Source organism: Danio rerio, chromosome 6 (assembly GCF_049306965.1).
Source record: "Danio rerio strain Tuebingen ecotype United States chromosome 6, GRCz12tu, whole genome shotgun sequence".
Lineage (NCBI taxonomy): Eukaryota > Metazoa > Chordata > Actinopteri > Cypriniformes > Danionidae > Danio > Danio rerio.
In genome coordinates this window covers 29,878,912-29,905,020 of record NC_133181.1, presented here as the reverse complement: position 1 = coordinate 29,905,020, position 26,109 = coordinate 29,878,912, and the positions used below count along the sequence as shown (strand labels likewise).

At 37.3% G+C, this 26,109-nt stretch overlaps 1 protein-coding gene across 7 annotated transcripts in view; it reads right to left on the bottom strand.

The window, feature by feature from the left end:
• Nucleotides 1-26,109, bottom strand: part of crocc2 (ciliary rootlet coiled-coil, rootletin family member 2) — an 86,106-nt gene that overhangs the window by 31,521 nt on the left and 28,476 nt on the right. For 3 of the 7 annotated variants that reach the window (XM_073954135.1, XM_009302427.5, XM_073954136.1), the window contains 13 exons: nt 12,329-12,496; nt 12,098-12,181; nt 11,826-11,932; nt 9,583-9,727; nt 8,958-9,064; nt 8,282-8,488; nt 6,334-6,430; nt 6,060-6,149; nt 4,780-4,923; nt 4,219-4,418; nt 3,700-3,882; nt 1,970-2,114; nt 1,027-1,173 (listed from right to left, as the gene is read on the bottom strand). In XM_073954135.1, the coding sequence (XP_073810236.1) occupies nt 1,027-1,173; nt 1,970-2,114; nt 3,700-3,882; nt 4,219-4,418; nt 4,780-4,923; nt 6,060-6,149; nt 6,334-6,430; nt 8,282-8,488; nt 8,958-9,064; nt 9,583-9,727; nt 11,826-11,932; nt 12,098-12,181; nt 12,329-12,496 (1,824 nt within the window). Of the gene's footprint in view, nt 1-1,026; nt 1,174-1,969; nt 2,115-3,699; nt 3,883-4,218; nt 4,419-4,779; nt 4,924-6,059; nt 6,150-6,333; nt 6,431-8,281; nt 8,489-8,957; nt 9,065-9,582; nt 9,728-11,825; nt 11,933-12,097; nt 12,182-12,328; nt 12,497-17,992; nt 18,216-26,109 lie in introns of those variants that run through there. The other 4 variants (XM_073954133.1, XM_073954132.1, XM_073954137.1 and 1 more) reach the window with 4 other exon arrangements.

The window sequence follows — 26,109 nt, the reverse complement described above, 5'->3', positions numbered from 1 at the left end:
TTTGTTAGAAATACTCATATGCTTTACATGTTTGTTTCTATGTTTGTTTTTATAACTGCTATTTTCATTTATAGCACTTTAATTTTGCACCTCGTGTTTGAAAACACTTTGAACAGCAGCTACGCTAATTATTTTTTTTATTCCATTTTTCCACCTGAGGACACCTATCCTGAGGCCTCTAGAGATTATGCAGCACCATTAATGCAATCCAAGACCTGTGAAGAAATGATGCCAAGGCATCCAGAATTCTGGAGCAGGCTACATCATGAGTTGATTTCTGAAAGATCACAGTGACAGATGAGTCTTCGCATTGATCCTGTGGGCCATCATGATCACCTGCTGGTGACCTACTCACACCTGCAGTTCTTCACTATGGACGTTCAGTGTTCTCCAGCCTCCGGCGCCTAGACTGCAGCTCTGCACAAGAAGTTTGGCGAGAGAAGAAATGGTCATGCCCAACTAAGCCTGGTTTCTCTTGAGGTTTTTTCCTTCACTTTTGTCAATCGGTGAAGTTTGTTTCTCACCACTGTTGCCACTGGCTTGCTTGGTTTGGGACTTGTGGAGCTGCCTCTCCAAGGATTTGCTCTTCAGTGTTTGGACTTTCAGCAGTAAAAATTAAACCACACTGAACTGAACTTCAACTCTGAAAACAGGACTGACAGTTTCAATTTACTAGAAGGTCTATGTTAAGTTGCCTTTACACAATCTACATTGTAAAAGCACTATAGAAATAAACATGAATTTAATTTAATTAAAATAACTGAAGACAGCAAAACAAAAAAGGTTATGCTTGCGTAAAGCAGCACTATGATGCTATCACATAGGCTTCAAATCCTTCATTTTAATTGCTTGTTTGAATATTGTAACAATAGACTTTAATGTGGTTGAAGAGGCTTGTGATCATGATGTAATGTAGTACATCATGCAATTAAAATTAAATACAGTAATCAGTATTCTCCCCTAAAGGAATTGAAATGTAAAAAGTTGAAACATTCTACGCACACAATCCAATTCCAAGACCCTGACCTGTAGGAGAAGACGGTTTAATTCAACCTTGTCTTTAGCCAATCCCTCACTTAGGGCTCCCATCTTGGCCAGGGAGTCCTGTAGCCCTGCATCTTCACTTCGTAGTTTAGTGAGCGCCAGTTCCTGCTCTGCATTCTGGGCCTCCGCCTATAGGGAGGCATTACAAACATCAGTGGGAAGCATAGCTACATACAATCATTAGCTACCAAGTTCACGTAACCACCATTTATTTTGTAATCAGCGGTCAGGGTAAAATATGTTTGCAGAGCTGTTTAATAGCACTTCCACTTAACCATTACATTTTGTCCCCAGAATGACCTTGGGAAGTGCGGAAAAACTGTAAGTTAGACAGATCAAGTGGTGAAAAATCTTGCAAAGGCAGTTTTGCATGGTAAATCTCAACCACTACAAATAAGCAGTGCTACATAACTCACCCAAGGTCAAAGTAAACCGAGTTTCCAGTAATTCAACAACTGACTTGGACATTTGACAGGGGGAAAAACTCTGTATTTACTTAACAGATAAATAATGCAAAACTGGGTAAACAGTTTTATGGCTGGGTGTAATTCACTGTAGGAGCATGCAGGTAAGGACAGATTTATACCGATCTACATCTGGTTTTGTTAAGATGAACGAGTGAATATGTGAATTAAAGAATTAATTGATGAAAGATTAAATAGAATACGTAAATGACTGAAGGAGGGAGTTAATGGATGAGTGGTTTAAGAGAATGTGTGTGTTAACAAGTGAGTAAAAAAACTGAGCAAACAGGTTTGAGAGAGTATGTTAGTGAGTGACCGTGCTGGAGGAATATGTGCGTGTTTGGAAAGTGATGTGAATTAATAAGTGAGCACAGCAGGTGAGTGAGTGTGATGGAACGAATGAGTGGGTGAGTAAATGGATGAATGAAGAAAGGGTCAGGTAAGTAAATGTCAAGCAGCACCTTAGAGAGAGCCTGAGCAAGACTTCTGTTTTCGTCCTCTAGAACCTCTTTCTGTAAAGACAGCTGACTTAAAGCTTCCTTTAGAGTGACCAGTTCTTTACGCACATCTGAGTACCTTGCCTCCAACTGCTCCAGAGTGTTTCGACTGTACAACACATACACAAATGGAAACAAACTGTCAAGAGATGAATACACACTTTATTAACTGTAGATATAGTACGTTGTGGCAAAATGCAACCAAATTAGCTTTATGACAAACTGTATAGACAAACTAAGCTTAAAAATATTCATATAAACACATACACTACCTGATAAAAGTCTTGTCGCCTTTCCAAGTTTTGGGAACAATACATGTTAACTTGACTTCTAGATTAAGCTTATTTTACCAAAATAAAATGATCATGTCTTGATTTTTATTTAATTAGGACAGTAAGGTCTGACTTGCTAAGACAAAAGTCTTTTCACTTAACAGAAATAATGAACAGCATAGAATATAAAGTCAGTGGAAAAAAAGTTAATACTGTGTATGACTCCCATGAGCTTGGAGAACTGCATCCAAACATCTCAACAATGACTCAAATAACATTAATAAATGGAGCTGCAAATAAAACATTCTTGCAGGACTCCCAGAGTTCATCAAGATTCTTTGGATTCATTTTCAATGCCTTCATCTTTTCCCAGACATGCTCAATAATGTTCATATCTAGTGACTAGGCCGACCAATTCTAAAGCACATTGACCTTCCTTGCTTTCAGGAGCTTTGATCTGGAGGCTGAAGTATGAGTGCAATCCTGCTGAAAAATTTGCCCTCTCCTGTGGTTTCCATCCACTCTGCAGATCTCTTGTACGCCACTCTACTGAATGCAACCCTAAACCATGATTTTCCTTCACCAAACTTGAATGATTTCTTTGAGAATCTTGAGTCCATGCGGGTTCCAATAGGTCTTCTGCAGTATTTGTAATGATTGGGCTGAAGTTAAACAGATGTTTCATCTGAAAAATTTACCTTGTGCCACTATTCCAAATTATAAACTAGAACTCAAGTTATTATTTGTTTCTCTTACAACTGAGATTGATGACAATACTTTTGTCAGGTACTGTAGTTATACTGAATGCACATCCTTTTTTTCAGGCATCTTTTCTTATATAAACAAAGTTAAAGGTGTTTTCCCAAATGGCTTGACGTTAAATAATTTTACTGTTTTATTTCCGGCAGCTCGGGTGCCGGAAAAAAAAAAAAGTACAATAACGGCTGTTAAATTACAAAATTTACCGTAAAATAACGTAAATTAAATTACAGAAATTTCCTTAAATTCAAATTTCTGGTAAATGTCTTATTCAACCTCAGTTTTTTTACAGTAATTTCTGTAATTTACTTTACTTACGTTATTTGATTTTTTTTTCCGGCATCCCAGCTGCCGGAAATAAACCGTAAAATTAAGTTTTTTTTTTGTTTTTTTTTACAGTGCATAATATTACTAATATACAGTACATAATGATCAGACATGGAAACAACAAGATCAGGGTTGTTACCTTTAACCTAACAAGTAAACTAAATGCATTATCCGTCTTCATCTTTGATGGACTTTGTAAACAATACTATTCTGGATTAATTCAAGGCTACTTTAAGGACAACATGTGCTAGTGATACTGATAGTAAACAATAGGACAGGGAAATAAACAAGGGCCAAGAAAGAAGTCAAAGGGTTTGAGGTTTCGCAATGTCATACCCCCTCTCGGATTCAGAGCGTTCTCGGGCCAGCTGCCTCTCCAGGTCCTCCCTCTGCTGCCTGAGGAGGTCTCTCTGCCTCTGAACATCCAGAGAGGAACTTCTCAAACCTTCCTGCTCTGTTTGTGTGCATTCCAGCTGCTGCTGCATGGCTGAGAGCTGCCTCTCAAGCTCTCCTTTTTCACTAGAAAGAAAGACAGTAGCAATTGTTGTGTGGTACAGTATGTGACTGTTCAGGATATATGGTAGTACTAAAACTAGAAGGAAATACTTTTTGAGCCATTAAGTCTGCTAGATTAGGATTGGATCTACATCTTTGATATGATTAATTAGAATTATAATGTAGCATGTTATAACTTTTGATGCATGTAAAGTCAGGACAAATCTTTAAGTTATTTGCCTTCTGAATTGGCCGACTAATGTCATAAGAGCTCTGTAAAAGAATGCTGATGTAAAAGTAGAGGGTTCAAATTTAACAGTGGAAATAGTATTGAAGTGCCAGGTTTGATCAGTAGCAGACCTGGTTATTATTCCCAGAGAGTTGCGGTATCTCTCAGCATCTCTAGTGCTGTCCTCCTCAGCTCTTTCCAATAGCTGGTTCTCTTGCTGCAGTTCTTGGAGTCTTTTTTCCAGGGTTCTGGTTTTATCTTCTTCCACATGCAGCTGCTTTTGCAAAGTGACAACCTGCTCTTGGGAAGCTTCCAGACATGCTTGCAGATCCTTTGGGTGGATAGATATTGTGATTTTGTTAAATGAACTGAAATTACATACTCTTCTCGATAGCAGGAGATAAGATTAGTGATCTAATAAAGTGATATGAAAGCATTTTTAAAGGTGATGTGTGTGATTTAAGTTCTACAAATGTTGCCAAACGGAAAATAAAAATGTATTTCCAGAACATTCCACCTGTCATCAATTGGTTGGACAAATACATAGCCCTGCCCAAACCCTTGGTTGAGCCAGTGTTGCTATGTACGGATAGCAATAACAAGGATTTCTTCTGAAAATTTACTTCACCCTTAATAAAACAGTCATGAAAACTGTATCATTTAGGTTGGTATGTTGAAGGTTTGTTGCAAACCTCAGTTTGTGTCTGCCGCTGTAACAGTGCTTTTTGCACAGCTATCAGTGGACCCTCTCGTTGAGATATGGATATAGATCCTGCAGAAATAAAAGAGTGCTCATGTTTGGATGAGCAGTCTCGGGAAACCTCTCCACTGACCACCTAATAGAGAAAACAAAAGATGAGTTGACAATATTCTGTTGAAATATCACATTACAATATTACTGAAAAAACATTAATTTCGTGAGTAAAACCGTGATCACACTGGATGTTTCACCCCATACCCCACCTGAAAAAAAGTTGTCACCTATCCAAGTTTTAGGAACAACAAATACTGTAATAACGTCTACTTGACGATTTTGAATTAATGAATTAATATCGTGTATGACTCCCATTAGCTTGAACGACTGCATGACTCAAATCTTATTAATAAAGATATATTAATAATAAAGTCATCTGGAATGGGAAAGAAAGCAGTCTTGCAGGACTCCCAGAGTTCATCAAGATCCTTTGGATTCGTCTTCAATGCCTCCTCCATCTCACCCCAGACATGCTAAATGCACCTTGACCTTTGCTTTCAGGAACTTTGATGTGGAGGCTGAAGTGTAAAAAGGAGCGCTATCCTGCTGAAGAATTTGCCCTCTCCTGTGGTTTGTAATGTAATGGGCAGCACAAATGTCTTGATACATTAAGCTGTTGATGTTGCCATCCATTCTGCAGATTTCTAGCATGCCCGCATACTGAATGCAACCCCAAACCATGAATTTTCCATCACTAAACTGTTAGAAACTTAGGTCCATGCGGGTTCCAATAGGTCGTCTGCAGTATTTGTGATGATTGGGATGAATCAAATGATTCATGAGAAAAATCTACTTTCTGCCACTTTTCCAAATGATCAACTAGAAGTCAACTTATTATTTGTTGCTCTTACAACTGGGATCAACAACAAGACTTTTGTCAGGTAGTGTTGACTTCCATTCATACGCACATGAATACGTCAGACCGGAAACGCAAACTCGTGCAGTTGACTGCGTCGCAAAGAAGTTCAAGCTAGATAAACGCAGACCTGCAAAATTGCATCAAGTTATTGCATGAGACCAATTGAAGATCAAAACATGACCTCTCTAGACAGAAATTTAAAATATGGACTATTGGAACATCTAATCATCTTTTCAATCCTGCCACTTTTCGCAGCGCCATACAACAGATTTTGGCATGGTCAGACTTTGTGACCACGGCATTACTGACATAACATTAAGCACTTCTAATCCAAAATATCTAAATCATGTTCAGTAAACCTGATTAATGTTGTGGAGTATCTGATGCAGGCTGCTGATCTCACTGCGTAAGGCATCCCTCTCTGCTCTGTCTTCAGACCGATTTGTTTCCTGTATATGAAAGTATTCAGGTCAAAGTGCAGCTTCTTGAACCATCATGACACACACCAGACAAGACAACTGCATCCAGACAAGTCATTAACGAAGTGACAGGGTTTATCAACCCTACTCTTTTAGCCACACACCCCAATTAAGGATTCCAGCAGCACTATAAATGTGCTGTATTTCTGCTTACCATCTTGTTCAAATTGCTCCGCAGTGCAATCAGATTGCTTTCCTTCTCGCTGTTCTGTGCTCTGAGCTGTTTCACCATTTCTCCCAATTCCAAGATTCTGCCAAAATATGTGAATATGTTAGACTTTGCATATCCAATTATCAAAGCATTAAGAAAGTGGTACCATGACTTTTTTTTTCCCTGGTGTGCCATTGGTCAGTAGCTTTAGAAGATTCTGGAGTAGTACTGATCAATTTTGTTTAAGAGAATTGAACCCTTTTTTGAAGTTTCCCGTTCATTAAACACTGTCTTTTGGATATATAATTGTTTAACTTCAGAGAGAAGGTGTACTTTTTCCTATAAGAAATATAGCACATACTGTAACTTGATTTGATGTTGTACTTTGCAAGCTGAGTAGGCACAGATTTAATGTATGAGTTTCTGAAGTATTTTAATACCTACAGTACAAATTCTTTTGCATGACCACACATACTATCACAGTATAGAAAAATGTGCATGTGTGAAACATTAAAGCAGCCGAGTCAAAATGATCAAACAGTACACGGTGCACTTATTTGATCCTCGTTTGTCTGTGGCCCTTTGTTCCCATTGCAATAAATCTCAGCTAAAAGTTCATATATCAAAATGGAGAGAGATCTCTGCTTTCTTCATTATAAAACTGTCACTGATGAAAAGATGTAGAAGAGAGAAGCCGCAATGACTCCATTCATCAGAAGACCCCAACCCTTTTTTGTCAAATCCGTGGATTCGCTCTCAAAAGAAACTGTCATAGACCACTGACACATTATACTAGTAATTGAAGAATGTAGTGGATACTGAAGAGCAAATAAAGAGGCCTACTCTCTCTCTCTCTAGTTTTGGCATGCCACAGAGTTGGATGGATGAGGCAATCCATGCTGACCTTCCCTGTATGATATCACTTAAGACGATGCACAATGAGTCATGAAGAAACTGAGTTCAGGACATCAATAATTCAATTCAAAGCATTGGGATACTGTAGGTGCTGAAATTTATGACATGGCAAAATTCTTGGAATTTGATCATTTAACAAAATACCATATGTATTTATAACAGCATGCTACTTACGCATGATATTATTGGTGAAAAATGAATAGGAGCTTCATGTAAACAGTAATGCCGAGTTCAGAATGCACGATTTTAGCCCCGATTTTGACTTGCTGACAGGAAATCGCAGATAAATGCCTGAAATCACAGGCAAATCGGTGCTCATTAATGTAACAATCACACAATGTGAACAATCAAAAATGACACGGACACCCGTGAGATATTTGCCATGCTAAATATCTTGAGCTGTCGGCAGTTCAGTATCACGCCGTGTGAAATGTGTTCTGACTGAAACTAACATCAACTAACACCAACAGCCAATCAGAGAGCAGGATCCACTAGTATGGGTATCTGCAAGCCAGCGGGAGGATAGGGGAGAAGTTAAAAAGAGCTTCTTTGTGGTCTATTTGGACACAAGAAACAAAGAAAAAACTAGTGGAGCAGCACCCATGTCTGTTTGACGTGTCATCTGAGCAATATCACAACCGGGTCGAAAAAGAAAAACATTGAAGAGAAATTGCCAATTCCCTTCAAAGGCCAGGTGAGCAAAATTAGTACATTTTCTACCCTACTAAAGGCTTCTCATTATGTAGTTAAAAACTAAATATATACTATGTGACCATGTGTTGTTTTCATGTCATTTCTCGTGTGCGTTTGGTTATGAAACGTAGTTGAAACATGAAACGTAGGACAGAGAAAAAGTTGTTGGCAATTTTTCTGTTGTAATGTCATGTGTGTGAAACCACCTCTTGCCGATCCATCCTACAGTGTAAACACATCCCCAACAGAATGCTAGCCTATATAGTCATGAAGTATAAAAATATCTGTGACACAACTACTTTGAAAATCGTGCAGCCTGAATTTGGCATAAGACAGGTTATACCTAGAGCTAAGCTCTACTTTCTCTGCATCAAAGCGAGCTTGGAGCTGCATGGCCTCTCTCAGCTTGTCTCTCAGTTGGGTCTCCAGTGCTGATACTCCATTGCTAGCGGTGGTACAAGACTGGCTCTTGCTAGCTTCCAAATTTAGACAGGCCACACGGAGACGATGGCTAGTTGCTGCATACTCTGCTTGCAAATCCGATAAACTCCTGTGAAACACAGTTATTAGGGCAAAACTATTACAACCAGCAGCAAAATGTTCTGATACAACAAAAATTCTTGTTCTCCTAAATTCCCAAGAAATTGTGTTTCATTCACAAGTGACGAGAGCCAGATGGCCGAAAGTTTATTGTGGTGTGGGAATAAACTCTTTGAACGGTGTCGTGTCTGAGTAAGGGTCGTGAATACTTTCTCTGCTGTCCATGTGTTGAGTAATCCACATTACTGCAAATTACTCAACAATGATCACAGCATTTACACAGGTTGAGCCCTCATCAAGCTTGGCTCTGATGGATAACTCAAGGCTAATCTATAGGGCAATCTAACCATCACATTTCCCTGGACGATGTAGACAGGATGGGTGAGGGCTGACCCAGGTGACCCACCAAGCTTTGATCTCAAACAGGGATAAATGGTGGTTGGTTTGGAAGTAAGTTTTTTGCCGCAAGCTAGACTCACCTGTCAGCAAAGGCCCGCAGCTGGGTGAAAGAGCTCCGCAGGAAGGCAACTTGACGCCACAAAGATCGTACACGGACTTGTTCGCGGCTGTTTCGGGAGGTATTCATCTGCAGAATGATTATATGAACATATGGTCGGCAGGTTTGGTAAAGAGGGGTGGGATTAAGAGCATAAGGTTAAAGACGTCTCCATTTTAATGCACACATATGAAAAATAATGAATGCACCCACACGAGCACACATTTAAACCGATCGGCGCAGACACCCACATAGACTCGCATGCACAAATAATACCTTAACCTATTCTGAATGTGACTAAAAACGAAACGAGTTCCACCATATCACCAGATGTTTGCACAGAGCAATGAATTCTCATTCTTTTTTCCAATCAACTGGAATGTTTTCACAGGAAACAACAGCTGAGAAAATCACAACAATGATTTAAAACAAAGACAGGGTCCAGACTGACAAAACAGGCACCAGGGTGGAATTCCACAAGTTCCAGAGTTGAGTTTCATTGGGTTGGATTAAGAAGAGATTTTCCTTAAACTGTGGATTTGGATAAAAACATACACTACAGATCTCTCCTTCCTTCCCTCTGTCTTTTTTTCCCTCCTCCCTCTCACCTCAAGTTCCCTCCTGAGTCGCGTGTCCCTTTGTTCTGCCTCATCTCGTGCTTTCTGCAGGCTTTCCGTCAGGGCCTGATTGGTTTCATTGGCTTGTTCAAGTTGTTCCCGAAGCAGTGCGTTCACCTGGCTCAAACCAGAACACCTGTGAAATAGATGGAACCGCTTCAGAGCACTGTATTACTGGGACTTCCACCTGTTAAGCCATGAGCCAAATATTCTTTCTAAACTTTGCACATGATCTCACCGCACTCCTCTATCAGCTTCTAGGTTTACGGACTCATAAAGGCCCACGTCACATTCTGTGTTGCCAGCCACGCTTAGAGGGGAATGTGCGTGACAGTTTTATAAAGTCCATGTCAGCTCCAGCCTAATTGCCACCAGATTTGCTTGTCAAATAGTTTAGAGGGTTATTTACATCATTCGTGGCAGAATCCACCCAGTTACTTACAAAGATTGACGCCAGGGTGTGAGGCAAAACAGCAACTAACAAAACGATCATCAAAGGGATGATGAACAGAGAGAAACACGATCAAAGCTTTGAGAATGTGTTTAATCATTTTCAATAAGTAGATTTGCCCTGTGCTTTCTGCAGTTTGTGCCCCTCTGAGAAAATGCAGCTCCAAGGCAGACAGCATAACATTAATTTTCAATTTAACATTTCTGCCCTGCTGAATCTCAGTTAATTGCGGAATGCAATAAAAGTCTCATGAGCCATGGCACAGTTGACTTTTCTGACATAGAAAATTAAATGAACTGTGTTACAAGGCTGCAGAGCCTCAGATGACTGGATGAACTGCACTGCATTATGCTCTCTGACAGAGGCACTAAGGTTTAAAAAATGAATAAGAGCTTGGCAGCTGGATGGCTCAGAGTTTGCCATAACCGTTTCAATTAGGGGCGAGTGGCACAGTAAATCACACTCCTTTAAAGGCAGGCATCTGGAACTGTAGGTTGGCCAGCACTTTGTATGAAGTGTAATAAAAACTATTTGGCTGAGATTGTGAACAAGGCTGTGATAATTAAGTTTGACAAACTGTATACCTTTTGTTTTATCACACCCCTTTCCAGCATGGGTTTGTGAGGACTGAATTAGGCAGCTAGGAGACTTTATTAAGAAAGATTCTGCTATATTCTCTTAAATGTGGGATCATGACTTGTTTACTGTTTTCCAAGTCTGCTTTTGGTTAGTAGCTTTAGAAGATTCTGGACTTGTTTTGATCATTTTTGTTTAGGAGCATTTAGTCTCTATTGCCTACCTGATAAGTTGCTCATGTTTTGTTTTCCAGTGGATTGATGGTAAAAAAACTGTACCCTAAGGATTAAGGTATGGCACTTCTGTTTTGAAACATAGTAACTGGTTTCCAGCTGGTTTGAGGTGCTCATAGATGTATTGAAATGGCCATTAACCTGTTAAGCTTGTCCAAATTGGTAATTAGCTGATCTAGGTTAATTATTAGGTGATCCAAGACTGGAAGTCTCTTTAGCTGATCCATGCTATTCATTTGCTATACAAGTCTGTCATCAGGTAGCTGTTGGAAGTTAGCTAGTCTCATTTATTCATTCATTCCCTCATTTTCTTTTCAGCTTAGGTCCCTTTATTAATCAGGGGTCGCCAACGCGGAATGAAACCCCAATTTATCCAGCATATGTTTTACACAGTGAACGCCCTTTCAGTTGCAACTCGTCACTGGGAAACCATACACTCCCATTCACACACATACACTACAAACAGTTTAGCTTACCCAATTCACCTATAGCTCATGTCTTTGGACTGCGGGGAAAACCGGAGCACCCTGAGAACATACAAACTCCACCCAGAAATGCGAGCTGAAGCTCGAACCAGCGAGTTTCTTGCTGTGAGGTGAAAATGCTACCCACCCCATTAGCTAGTGTAAGGTAGGTATTATTGTTTAATATGGATCAAATTTGTGATTACTTGTTCTAATCTGGTCTATGCTGTTTATTAGTTGATCTAGACATATCTGGGTTAGCTACAGGATTGTCATGCAAGCTGGACATTTTTTGTTTTGTTTTTGTTTTGTTTTTAAGTTAATAACCAGCAGAAAACTAGGTTTTAGTGGGGTATTTCCTCCCCTAAAAACTGCCTCCAACTTCTTAAATTCTGTCTTCACATAGTGGCTAAAATAAAAAAAGAAAACAGGTTTATTCAAAATGTTTAATTCAACATTGGTTCCTAATCTTGACTCACTGTTTTACCTTGATAACCTTTACTTTCTCACCGTTTCTGCTCATCATCAAGCAGTGCAAGTTTATTCTGGACATCCAGGCTGTGTTCCTGCTCAAAGCGTTGAAGACGGTGTGCTGAGGAGTCTAGGTGTGACTGGAGCTAAATACAGATGCAGGTTTTTACCTTATATACTAAAATACTGACAAAAGTTAGAGGGCAAAAATATTTCTTGAAATTAGACAGCTCTAAATGAAAATTCTGTGAGTAGGATTACAGTGTCCTATTGTATCTGTAAATGTTAGAATGTCGTTTAGTAAGACTAACCGAGAGTCTCAGCTTCTCCGACTCAGAGGTTTTCTCCAGCACTTGCTGCTCTAGATTTCCACATCTCTTCTTATACTGGAGCAACTGTTGACAGACGTTTCTTTTTACTCTACATTTACAAATAAATCATCATGATTTCTCTTCGTAATGCATATTCTAAGGTAAATGCACTTCAAGACACTTTACTATCTTTGAACAAATTAGTTGTGTTGAATGAGACCAACAGTAGACCTTGGCTTGTAGTTTCTGCACCAGCTGAGCCTGTCTGTGTTGGCTCTCTTGATAGGCTTGGAGCTTCAGCCTGTACGAACGTCCTTCCTCTCTTGGCCACCCTTGATCCGCACCATAGACACTCTGCTGGTCTGAATCTCCTGATTGCTGCAACAGCATCTGCTCCAGCTGTGAAGACATATGCACATGCACATTACACTGACTGATCACCTTGTAGACCCCTTAAGACTGTTCATAATTTGTCTTAACATGATTTAGTGACACTTACAGAGAATAAATTTAAAAGCAAAAATATTAAAAGTATACTTCAAAGGGTTTTCTTATACCACCCAAATATTTCTTTGTCTTATATTGCACATAGGCCGAAGTGCAATTAAGGTTTAATCTTGACAATATAAGTCAATAAGTGTAAATCAGTTACAAATGGAAGTAGGGCCTGAATTTTTGTGTTTTTTTCCTGATTGATCTGAGATGATTTTGAGAGCATAAGGGTGTAAACCTAAAACTTAAAATAAATAAAAATGATCTATTTAGGGTTTACAATCAAAAACCAAACAGAACCACTTGTTTGGTTAATGAAGCAACAGGTACACCGTTATTAGGTACACCTTACTAGTACCGGGTTGGATCCCATTTGCCTTCAGAACTGCTTTAATCCTTGGTGGCATAGATTCAACAAGGTACTGGACATATTCCTCAGAGATTTTGGACCTTATTGACATGATAGCATCATGCAGTTGCTGCAGATTTGTCAGCTGCATATCCATGATGCGAATCTCCTGTTCCACCACATCCCAAAGGTGATCTATTAGATTGAGATCTGGTGACTGTGGAGGCCATTTGAGTACAGTGAACTCATTGTCATGTTCAAGAAACTATTGATGATTCACGCTTTATGATATGGTGCGTTATCCTGCTTATAGTAGCCATCAGGACATGGTCCACAACAATACTCAGGTAAGCAGTGGCATTGACACAATGCTCAATTAGTGCTAATGGGCTCAAAATGTGCCAAGAAAATATTCTCCCACACCATTACACCATCATCAGACCAGGCAACGTTTTTCCAATCTTCTATTGTCCAATTTTGGTGAGCCTGTGCAAATTGTAGCTTCAGTTTCCTGTTCTTAGCGGACAGAAGTGGCACCCGGTGTGGTCTTCCTATTTGTGCCCACAGAGCGGCCGCTTACTGGATGATTTCTCTTTTTTAGACCATTTCTATAAATGCCAGAGATGGTTGTGCGTGTAAATCTCAGTAGTTCAGCAGTTTCTGAAATACTCAGACCAGCCCGTCTGGCACCAACAACCATGTTACATTCAAAGTCACTTAAATCACCTTTCTTCCCCATTCTGATGCTCGGTTTGAATGCAGCTGATCGTCTTGAACATGTCTACATGCCTAAATGCATTGAGTTGCTGCCATGAGATTGGCTGATTAAAAATTTGCGTTGACGAGCAGTAAGACAGGTGTACCTAATAATGTTGCCGATGAGTGTATTTACACATAATTACATAAAATAAATAGGTTGAACGATGGGCTCAAATATCTGTAGATTCCTACAGGCGCAGATTCCATGTGGCCTTTCATTTGTTAATTTCGTAAAACAAAAAATCTTTCATTAATTGTTTGTTTTCCTTTTGCCGAAATGCCTATAAAAGACTGCTCGAAGGCACATTTATTGCGATAACATTCCCTGCTCACTGTGTGTTCATTGAACTTTATCTTTAGAAATGTTCATGCAAGTTTTTGTTGTCAAGACAAGGACCTAAGCCTTCTCTGGGAAATGCCCTGCAGTTAAACAATTGACAACCTGCACCATTCTCTCTGAAATCTTAATACCACAGTTTTGTTTCTTACATATTGTACAGTACATTTGTTTTTGCTCTGCAGTGTCTGTTGTTTGTCTATTTGATATCTATCATTTGTGTAGCAAGGAGAAAGTTGGTTGTCAAGGGCAGTGTGTGTTCATTGATTACCATGCTTCAACCTGGGTCATTACTCTAAATGTCTTCAATGTCCCATTACCCCACCAACCCCTCCTATCTTCCTTTAACCCCCAGTGCATATCGTGGTGCCAGACACCCAGTCCCTATTAACAAAAACCACATGTTTCTTTCCAACAAAACAACATGCTGCCTCAGCTGATTCAAACACAGCAACAACAAAAGAAAGCATAGGGTGGAGACTGTAAAAAGGTGAAAGTAGAATCACCTTCATTCTTCCTGCAAAGAAACATAAGTACACACAAATATACAGGTCCTATTGAAATCTGCAGCTAACGCTCATCTACTGCTAAGCTGAACAGCAGCCTCTACAACATGAAGGGACAATAGTCCCCCTGTTCCCAACTGGAGCCAAGGGCTTCGCAAACCTTAATAAAACATTTTCAAACAGTCATTCTGAGACCTTTAATTCCATACACTACAAAGAGGGGCAAACCAGCACCCGGCTCGGAGCGGTTTTGGGGTTCAGGGCTCATAAGGGAACAGGGACTTATTATACGGCCCGTTGTTAAGGTGACAGCTTTTGAAAGCGAACAGAAAATGAAAAACATGGGTGGAGGACGAGTCAGAAGAGAGAAGGGGGATGTTGGGTGCAGCAGCAGCAGCTGTGTTTAAAGGCTCTTTTGGAAACAGCTGCACTACCCTATTGATTATGTATCTTTGCAACTATTTTGGCACAATTAGAGGCAATTTGTTGCTACAACACACAAAGCGTTTGATGCAAAGTCATGAAATAAATGGCACTTACACACCAGCATGTTGTTCCGCTTTAAAGCTTATGGGGGTCAATGGTGCCTTACAGCACAACTCCAATGTGTATGTATCTTTATACTATATGTCCGGGAAATTTATAAAATATATTTAGTTTTGGAAGAAAATGATTGATTTTGATATAAAGTCAGAGTTTAAACTAGTGACTTGTAAAACAAAGTCATGATTGCAAAACAAGTCACAATCTACTAGCTTGAAACAAAACTTGTAGTGTGATGCTTTGTAATTTGTTCTTTCAGTTTATAGACCCTTTACTTCGTTGCTGTATGGGGGGGCACCATAGCGACCAGCGCCTACCAGTAGGATGCTTAGAACTTCCATTTACAACTGGTAAATCTTGATCCGAAAATGGTTGTCAATACCAGTGTGTAAAGCCAATACACTTCTGTCAGATGTGGTTCAAGCGAGAGCGATAAATTCTTATTATTCAATGTTTGCTGTCAGATCAGATGCTGAAATACAGAGTCGATGGTCCCGAACTGTCAGCTGTTATACTGTACTCAGCAGCTCTTCAATGCTGTGCACTTGCAATAGATCACTGTATTGTAGAACAAACCAAATTACTGGCATGAAGCTTAAAAGGTATGTAACGTTATGCCATGCAGTTTCCAAAAAAATAAGTGTTACTGATACTCTGCTGGCTGATTTGCATGTTGATTTTAATCAGGACTCATTTAGGTTTCATTTAGTTAGTATGTAATGTGTAGTATTTACTATGGTATGTGTTTTTCTTTCATTTCAAAATGACACTTTTTTTCTTTTTTCTTTGTGCTGTAGGCTACGTGTGTGTGTGTCAAACATTTTGATGAATTACATTTGTTTGAGTTGGTTTCATATTTGAAAAAAAAGAGAAAATTATCACTTTTTTGAGATAACGAGGATTAATTTAAATGGCACATGATGCTGTCAGACGGTAATGGTAAATGACTCGCAAATGTTGTTTTTTATTCCTATCAGGTCACATTTTTTAAATAATCAGTCCAGAAGGTGGCATTGATCAACAGCAGTATCAGTTCAAAGACAGTTAAAACAAGTAAAATAGATTAAAATATTGTTTCAAAGCTGTCCCTATGTCTATGTTTATACTCATTAAGCTGCCGACCGGAAGTTCGAAGCATCCTCCTCACGCATACACGCAAAAGCATAATAGGTAATTTTGCATTCTAAGAGAAAGGTTTATAAATTGTACCAATGAATTTCCAATTAATGCTCTTAGATTATGTAAACCGTAACCACAAAGCCATGATCATAAACTTCACAAATGACAATTATAAAATGACTGCCTTAAGTGCATTCACTAGTAATTAAACGTAACTTAAAAAATCATGCAGCATGCATGCAATTAAAAGAGCAGTTTATGAAAAAAAATTAAATGTACTCCTTATTTACTCACACTCAAGGGGTTCTTTATTCTTTTGAAAAAAAAAAAAAAAAGAGAGATTTGGAAGATTAATTGATGACAGAATTTTTATTTTAGGGTGAACTCTAAGTTGTCGGACGGCCTTTGCGAACTACAGTGAGTGTCAGTCTGGCTAATTGTTTTGGCAGGTTCCACATGCTGCATCTTGTCAGGTTAACATCGATGACTGATTCAGCATATACTATATAAATCGTCATCGGCTTAATAGAGTGCTCTGACACTAACCAGAGCGTGAGTGTGATGTAGTTAAGAGATGTAGCAAGTAAACAAATCAAGCCAAAAAGGAACACAAAGACAGCGGCTGCAAGGGTGTATGAACATGAACAAAGTCTTAAAACACTTAATAATACGAATAGCAATTAATGAAACACGTCCCACGCTGCAAAAGTCAATTTACATGGTTTTACTGCAATCTGGCTTTGAGGAGATATGAATGTAGAGAAATTTAAAGCAATTTTAAAATAATAAAAATGCAATTTAACTATTTAATCCTGGTTATTATTTTTCATAAACATGAAATATCGTCAAAATCGAAACAGAATTTCGAATAATTGCAGAGCTTTGGTTAATATTATTATGGTGGACTCCAATTGAACTTGACGTTAAAAATTGAATCTTTGAAAAGTTGCTACTTATGTTCACATCTTGTACAGTGAAGGATGACTGGGACAATTCCTTATTTTGGCGCGGATTTAATTGTCAGTGATAATGGACATTTTACACTGCCTAGCTTGTCAGTAAACGATCACTGTGTAGGTCAAAGCTTTACGCATAGCACGATGATACACAACAACATTATTAACAGATTCATTCATCTATTTTTTGCAGAATTATAGTTTGATCTGGTATTTTAAATTCAAATACACCAAAAGAGTTTTTTTGGCAATAGACACCTGTAACACCAACAACAGCAGTAAACCCATTTAATGATTAGACTGAAATCCCAAAGGTTATCTTAAACCGGTCATTTTGTGGTTTAAAGTTTTAAAAAGTTTTACTTCTGATTGGAATATTTAGCTTCTAAATTTAAAACTCTACTAAATCTAATAATTATTGCTGGGTTAAGATTGCTGATTTAAGATGCAATTTGTTTAAGTATATAGTTAACTGGCAAACTGATTGTTACTAAATTTGAAACTAGGATTTTTTTTGGCCATTGTGAAACATTACAGTATTATTGTGTTAGCTTACTATAGTGGAGAATGGGGACGGTTGCAACATTACTACATCACTATAGTGATGATATTCATACTACACATTCTCATTTAGACCCTCCATCAATATGAGAAAAATCAGCCTTATGTGATAATTTCTTCAGTAGAAAACTCATTATTATTATTATTATATTATGATGGTTCGCTAAAGATGCAGACTGTAACGAAGGGTCTGACACAGAGGGATCCATTTGCAGTATATTTATTAAACAGAGTTTAATAACAAACACAGATGTTAAGCGCGTGCAAACTCACATCTAACACAGTTGTAGTTAGTCGAAGGTCTGGCGGCTGGCAAACACAAGGTGAGTATTCAGGCATGGGTCAAAGGCAGGCGGCGAGGATCAAAGTCAGGATGCAGGCTAGAGTTCAGGGCAGGCAAGACAGAGTTGAGATACAGTGCAAAGTTGTCAACGGGAAAGCAGGCAAGGATCAGGAAACGCTCAGTAGTGTTAGCTGGGGCAAAACAAGACTTCGCACTGAACTGGAGTAAGAGTGTGGCTTATATAGGTGAGTGTGGATCGTTAGCGGGATGAGGAACAGGTGTGTGTGCTTATCAGTTTAAGTGAATGACGTAATGTCTAAAAGTCCGGTGATGATGACCTCTGCTGGCCAGCGAGGGGAATGACTGGTGACACAGACACTTTTACCAATATCAAAAATGTTTTTTTTTTTTTTTAAGTAATTTAAACAGCCAGTTTTTCCTTACACAAATTAAGAAACTTGAATAGGCTATTATTAGGAAGAAAGTCTTAAAGTCCGATCTAAATGTAAAACTAAATAAATTGCTAAATACTTTTGACACATGTAAGTGTAAAGCCTGTTGCCCACAACAAAGGTGGAAAGTTATTGCTTTATCATATTTAACAAACCATTTACTACAAATTTCATGTAATTTTGCTCACATGCACAGAGTAATTAAATATTAATCAGATGATGTCATTATGCTGCTGTGCCGTCAGCAAATAGTTGCATTGCTGATCACGATTTTGAGGACCAATGGATCTGTCATTTACAACACACACAGCGATCTGAAATCAATTCATCCAGACAATTTAATCTGATTCGCAAACTTGTTTGAAGAACATAAATAATCATAGATCATTTAAGAGAAGCACGAAAAATGGACCCCAGATAATTGGTTGCTTGTTCCTTTATTAGTGTGTATTTTTATGGCCAATTTAACACATTTAACAGTTAAACAAATTTACATTTAGTCTGTTTACAAAATAAAAGTTCAACCTGATGTTTTAGAATTTTTTTATTATTACATTTTAATGAATGTTGCAACCTTGCCTCTGCTCGTAGACAGTTGCATTGTTTGACTTTGTCTGTTCAAGTTTAATCTCTGCATACATTATCTTATGTACACATAGCAGTGTGGCTGTATGTCTAATAGATGTGGGTTTATTATATTAAATTTTGGATTTCCACAATAAACTGTCTCTCAGAAACTGAAAGCTAATGCAAAAAGTGCTGCAACTGTCCTCACTCCCCTTCTTGTCTTTTCTGAAAATGATCGAAAATATATTATAAATAACTGAAATCACAATTGCAATATTGTAAGAAAAATAATAATAAGTAGTTTTTTACAAAATTATTCAATCTTAAAAAGTGAATTAGTGAGTACATGGAATACAAATTAAGGGGTCATCCAACATGAGCATGGCTTGTGAGTATGGTTTATAAAGTGAATGAACTGCATCACTACAGGTGATGTCTGAGCTTTCAAAGAAAAGTCACTTGCAAAAACAACTTGGACTATCCGAAGCATAAGTGATACTGTATATAGTATCTGTGCCAAATATTGTACTAAAAAACTCAAGAACTCTCAAGAGCTCCTATTCAGAACCAACTTACTAATCCAACAATAACCATAACATGCTAAAATAATGATCTCAGATTTGCTACTGAGGGAGGCCTTACCAGAAGCATCAAAAAGACAGGAGGTTTTTGAAGCCAGGCTGATGGATGATGCAATGACATGTGTCGATATTGGATCCTTCTTGCTAGCGGCACTAAACAAACCCAGCATTATGATGGCATTAAATTCAAGAGCTGGTCCCTCTCTCATGTTGCAGCCAATCTGCCGCCATAGGCTTGGCTCTGGTCCATGGGGAGAATGCTGTCACATGTGTCTAGAGGCCACTCAGCTTTTGTGGTGTATGTATAAGTGATGAATTTCCAAATATGGGTGTTAGCCACATGCTTTTGTTTATATTAAAACGTCATACAACATACTTACAGTTAATGTAATTTCAAAATTCTGATCTTCCCTTTACAGAAAATGACAGCAGACATTCCCATCAAAGCATGACTGTAGGCGACTATAAGATGCAAAACAGACTATCCAAATATATTTATTGCTATTTGTATGGTTTAAAGTAGGGGTGTACAATATATTTTGAAGTTTATTTAAGTATAGAAATTGTTGTTTTTAGGATGTGTATCGTTTGTGGATGTGTATGTTAGTAGGATGGATATTTCCCCTACTAAGATGAAAATGTACTCACTATTACTCATCCTCAAGTGCTTCTGAAATTCATCAGCTGGACAAAAGAAGATATTTTGAAGAATGTGGGAAAGCAGTAGCCATTAGCTGCATTTCCACAGTCGTGCCTAAAGAGAGCGAGCCAGGGCCAGTCGCATTTCCATAGTCACTTCCGGGGCCTGATTGGGCAAAAGCAGGGCTCAGCAGCTGGCCTTTTTCAGCCCACCGAATACCTTGGGCCAAAGAGAGCCAGCTGGGGCTTCGGTGCGAAGTGAAAGCAGAGGCGGAGTTTGCAAGATGGTGGGCCGTTGTCATTACACTATTTTTCCCATCACGCATGAGTACATGTGCCAAACAATAAATAAAGGAAAGAAAAAAACATAGCAACTGGTCAGGTAAAGATATTCCATAAAACACATTATAGACTAGGGGTCTTTTGCGTAAGATCGCCCTTATGTTTCCCTTTTAATTTTAGGGCTGTTGCATAAAATAATAATAACGTTTTAATTTAATAAGTGATATTGCTTTGCGGCGTCCTTCTTGATGTTTCAATAACGCATAATAATCTTTACACCATATAAAAGACACAGCAGCCAGTAACTTTCAGTTGTTGAGAGTTTTAGTCAAGTTTAAATGGTGTGTTTGTGCATGCAATTTGCACGTTTAGATGTATGTGCGTGTGTGTGTGACAGAAACTGGCCAAAAGAGCGCTCGCTTCACAGCTCTGTCATTGCCAAGAGCGGCTTCTTTCTTTCTTTATTTCTTTCTTTCTTTCTTTCTTTCTTTCTTTCTTTCTTTCTTTCTTTCTTTCTTTCTTTCTTTCTTTCTTTCTTTCTTTAATTTAAAGATAATACCATATTTGAATACAACAGAAAGACATAAAAATTTACAAATTACATGTCCACTTTTGTGGCGTCATAAATCTAGATAAAATAAGCAATAGGCTACTGAAATTACTTAAAGAATTACAAATATTGGATATAATAAAAACTAATTAAATAAATAAACTAATATAAAACAAAGAAAAGCTATAACATTTTAGGTCTATACAATACAAATAAATTAAACAGTTTTACGCCATTTTAAATGTTCATTTTAAAAGGTCTATCTGGAAAAAAAAAAGATATTTTGAATATTTTCTAAAAAACAATACACAACATAAGAGTTATGAAATATTATTTCAAAACGTATTTGGATACCATGATATTAATCAAACCGTGCAAACAGCATTTTTGGGTGAGCAAAACCGTCAGAAACTAGAGGCTATATCTTTTTCTGTCATCCAGTCGTGCAGCACTGCTTTATAAACTGCACATAAATAATGTGTTCCATGTCCACAAACAAATACTTCTGTTTTTATACGATTTGGTAAAATGTAAAAATGAAATTTTAAATGTAGAGCTTTATTATATAGATATTTATTATTTTAAATCGTAATTATGCTTTGGGTAGAATCACTGGAGATATACCTTTCTGAAATATTTAAGATTACTTTTTTTAAATGTATAGGCTATATAAATACATTTTTTAAACAGATTTTGGAAAGTTGCTGTATGCAAGCACAACGTCTATATTTTATCACTGAAACGCTTGTAGGGCTCTATTTTGACGATCCATGCGCAAAGTCCAAAGCGCAGGGCACAAACGCTTTAAAAGAACGTGTCCAAATCCACTTTTACTATTTTAAGGACAGAAAAATCCACTTTGCGCTTGGCGTATGGTCTTACACTGTTAAGCTTATTCTCTTAATGAGTTATAGGTGAGTTTTGAGAATAAACTAACCAGAGTCTCATCTCCCATTCCCATAGCGCATTTGTTATTTACATTACGGACTTTGTAAGTGGAAAAACTGAACACTACACTAGAAATAAAACAGATAAACAGAGCATCTACAGCGCGAGAATGAGAGATGAGCCTCCTCATTGTTTACGTTCGTTTTCACTCTCGTGGATGGGGAAACATGTTGTACGCACAGATATTCATTAGCCTATACATATTTAATTTCATTTGTTAAGCGCAAAGATTTGTTTCAAAACTATTTCTAAATTCAGTTTTAATTTCCAGCAAATGAATAAATGAACAATAATAATGAAGTGTGGTCAAAAACCTTTATCCAAATACATGCTGTGCCCCATATGGTCTAAAACCTGACAGGTGGACAAATCTAAGCTTGTTTTTACTAAAACAAATATAAATATGCACATAATAAATAATACTGCTAATAATAATATTATACAAAAGCAAATTGTCATGAATAAACTGAAAAAGCCCCACCTGAGATGAAGAAGGCATGAAAGTAGGGTTTTTATATTTATGTAGGCTAGAAAATAATAATTTTTGTAATATTTTAATCCTTTAATTCTTTTTTATTTGTAAAGATATTTGCGTATTGCTGTACATCCTGTGTGTATTAAACAATGTGTAAACGAGGCACACAACTAACGTGCTCTGCGCTGGACAATAGACCAGCTTTGATCTTATCTGTTGAACCGTTTATTTAAGTTCCTCAAAATAGCAATGGGCCAGCAATTCGCCTTAACACACCTCCTTTTTATAAATCAGAACACCTATGGGCACACATATGAATGCAAATGCATTTGCTATTTAGACAGCATGGTGCAAAACGTAAAAACGACTCTTGCGCTGAGCTTAAACTAGCAAACAACAATTGCATCGCACATTGCGCCGGGTGTATGATAGGGCCCATGGTTTCCTTCACTTAAGATAACCAAAAAATGTGCAACATTCTTAATTTATTCTTATAAAAAACAGGGAAATTTATGTAAAGCGTCATATAGTTTTAGGACTCTCCAGAGCATTTAGGTTGAAACAAGGATGTTACAAAAAAAACGTTTTTTACAGAGATATTAATGGATAAATTCTGTGGTTTTATATTATGGATGGTTCGCTGGCTCGTAAATCCGTTTGTTGGCGGGACCACTCGATGTACCATGCTAACTATCGGTTGGCGAGAAAATGAATATAATGGATGGATATACAAAGGCCTGTGCATATCAATATATAATGTAATGATGTACAGTAATTTGTTTCTTTCGGTTGTCTTCATTTTAATCGCTTTGTGATGATGTGATGGTGTGCTTTGTCTGCCTAATTCCCACTGAACTGGGCAGATTGTGTGGACGTTTGATGCATGTGGTGTTCTGGGGGCGGGGTTTGCATGCCGCGCTTTGAGTTATTGTCCTGACAGTGGAAACGGAACAAAATTTCGGCCTCACTGCTCAAACTCCTGGACAAATGGCCCGGCCCGATAAAAGCCCTGGCTCGCACTGACCCGACAGTGGAAATGTGGCTATTGACTTCTATTAAAGGTAAAATAAAATGACATCAAAGTCATTGTTTACCTGTTTCCAAAGCATTCTTAAATATATATATTTTTTTCTGTTCAACAGGGAAAATAGAGGGAAAATGTTAAGAGAATTTACATTTTCATAATATTTAGGCTTAATCACATTGTTGCTAGTCTAACCAAAGTTGACATGAGGGTGGAAGAATGGAATACATCAAGTTTGGTGAGTGGTTTTCAACCTGATAATAACAATAATAATAATAATAATAATAATAATAATAATAATAATAATAATGCATTTTATTTAAAGGCAGCTTTCTTGATCATTGACAGGAAAGCAATAACAGTCATTTTAAATAAAACATTCAATAAAAGTCAATAGAATACAATACAAAAAAAAGTGCAGTTGAGTTAAAGAGAGTAGGCTGTTTTAAACAGATGTGTTTTGAGTTTGGATTTAAATTGTAAAAGAGAGTTTAGTTTACGGAGATCAGGAGGAAGTGAATTCCAAAGCTAAAGAGCAGAGTGAACGAAGGCTCTGCTCCCCATGGTGACAAGGCGGACCCGGCGAACAGGGAGGTGAATGGAAGAAGAAGACCAGAGTGTTGAGAAGGTGAAAGTCAATTAAATTACTTGGCATAGATATCATGGACTTACAATTACACTTTTTTTGACTGTGTTTGTGAATCCTGAACTGAGGCAATGATCCTATACTCTGTACACCTGCACAGTTTTTATGTGCTTTTACCATCCCTATGGAGTCAATCTAGGGCTATATACTTGAAAAATAAAAAATAAAAAAGGTTTGCAAACAAAAAATAAAGTATTGAGCAAAAAATTAAAATGCAAATCCCCCAAAAAATGCTAAGCAAAAAAATATTTTTAAAAAATAAAAATTTAGCAAAAAAAACAAAAAAGAACTGCAAATAAAAATTAAGCAGTGCAAAAAAAAAATAGGATGTCTTTTAGAAAAGATATTTGCAATAAAAAAACTATATATATTTGAAAACTGTTTTTTTATCATTGCTTTTGCAAAACTTGTCCAGTCAATTGCAGTGCTCATTTTGATTTGCGTTTTAGTCAACCGTGAGTTTGCGATGCTGTTTTCACCTTGCACTTAATGGCCGGACCTGCCTCCATTTAAGCGACATCATCACTTATCATCGAACAAATTTTCTCCTTTTCATTAAAGTAAGCATTGGGTTGAGATTTAGTCCTCAAAGCTGCATGAACAACATGAATATCCGTTAGTTTGAGCAGAGGTGAGCAAAATCCACTAAACACTAAAGAGTTTGTTTCTTACTCCATGAACTTTTGCAGAGCACAGAATATCAGTTTCAGCATGGGAGAACAAAATTAGTTTTCAATATCAAATGTTATGAATTGGTGTAAGCCTTTAAATGTTGAATAGATGATGAAACATTTTAAAGGGTTCATTTTAAGGCTGTTTGAGAAATTATTTATAACTATTGATTTACAAATTTCGGCATGATTTTTTAGAGGTGTATAAATTTACAGATTGTATACGTTGCTTCAAGGAATTTTAATATGAATGAATGAATTGACAGAACTTCATATCTGCTTCAATGAAAATGTTTTCTTGAAGTTATAATAAATGTTATTAAAGTTTATTTGTGCTGACATTCAAGGTTTCTTTTTAAAATGCATTTTTTAAATTGGTACAACAAACTTTATTAAGATCATTTAACACATAATTTTAAGTCAACTGTGTAAATGTCTTAGTTTTTACAAGCTATATTTAGTTCATTTAACTTTTTCAGTTTTTTGTTACATCTAATAATTTGTAGTTGAGTTGGCAAATCTTTTGTTCATAAAACTTTGAATTATATTGTATCAACTTCTACAAGCAATCAAATGGATTAAGTTGACCTAAAAAAATTAGTTCACTAAACAAATTTGCACTATTAAGTTGAGTGTACTTAAATTTGTAACTGCTTGAAGTTGATGCAATACAGAATATTTTTGAAATATTTTTGAATAGAAAATTTTGTTAAAAAAACTAAATCACTCAAGTTAGTATCACTGAGGTGGTTTTACAGCCCAGTAGGTCTGGGCCTGCCATAAACAGCCAAGTTCTCTTGCCTCTGCCCCCTTGTCAAATCAGGGCTAAAAAGTGAAACGCGCAGAAACATGAGGTGCAAAGTGAAAACAGTATCGCAAACACATGGTTCACTAAAAAGCAAATCAAAATGAGCATTTCAATTGACTAGACGAGTTTTGTAAAGGCAATACATGTACTATGAGAAAAAAATATATAAAGTTTTTTTTTTATATTATTGCAGATAATTTACTTTTTTTTTTTTTTTACACTGCTTGTTTTTTTATTTGCAGTTATTTTTTTGTTTGCAAATTTCATTCTTATTTCTCAAAACCTTTTTTTTTTTTTTACTCAAAGGTTTATTTTTTTGTTTACAAAACTTTCTTTTATTTTGCAAGTATATATGGCTCTAGATTTACACCATACCACCCTCATCTCCATCAGTTACATGTATGAAAACTCCTGTGAACACAGCAACAATGGTGATATTCATGGCATGCTAAAATTTCTGAACC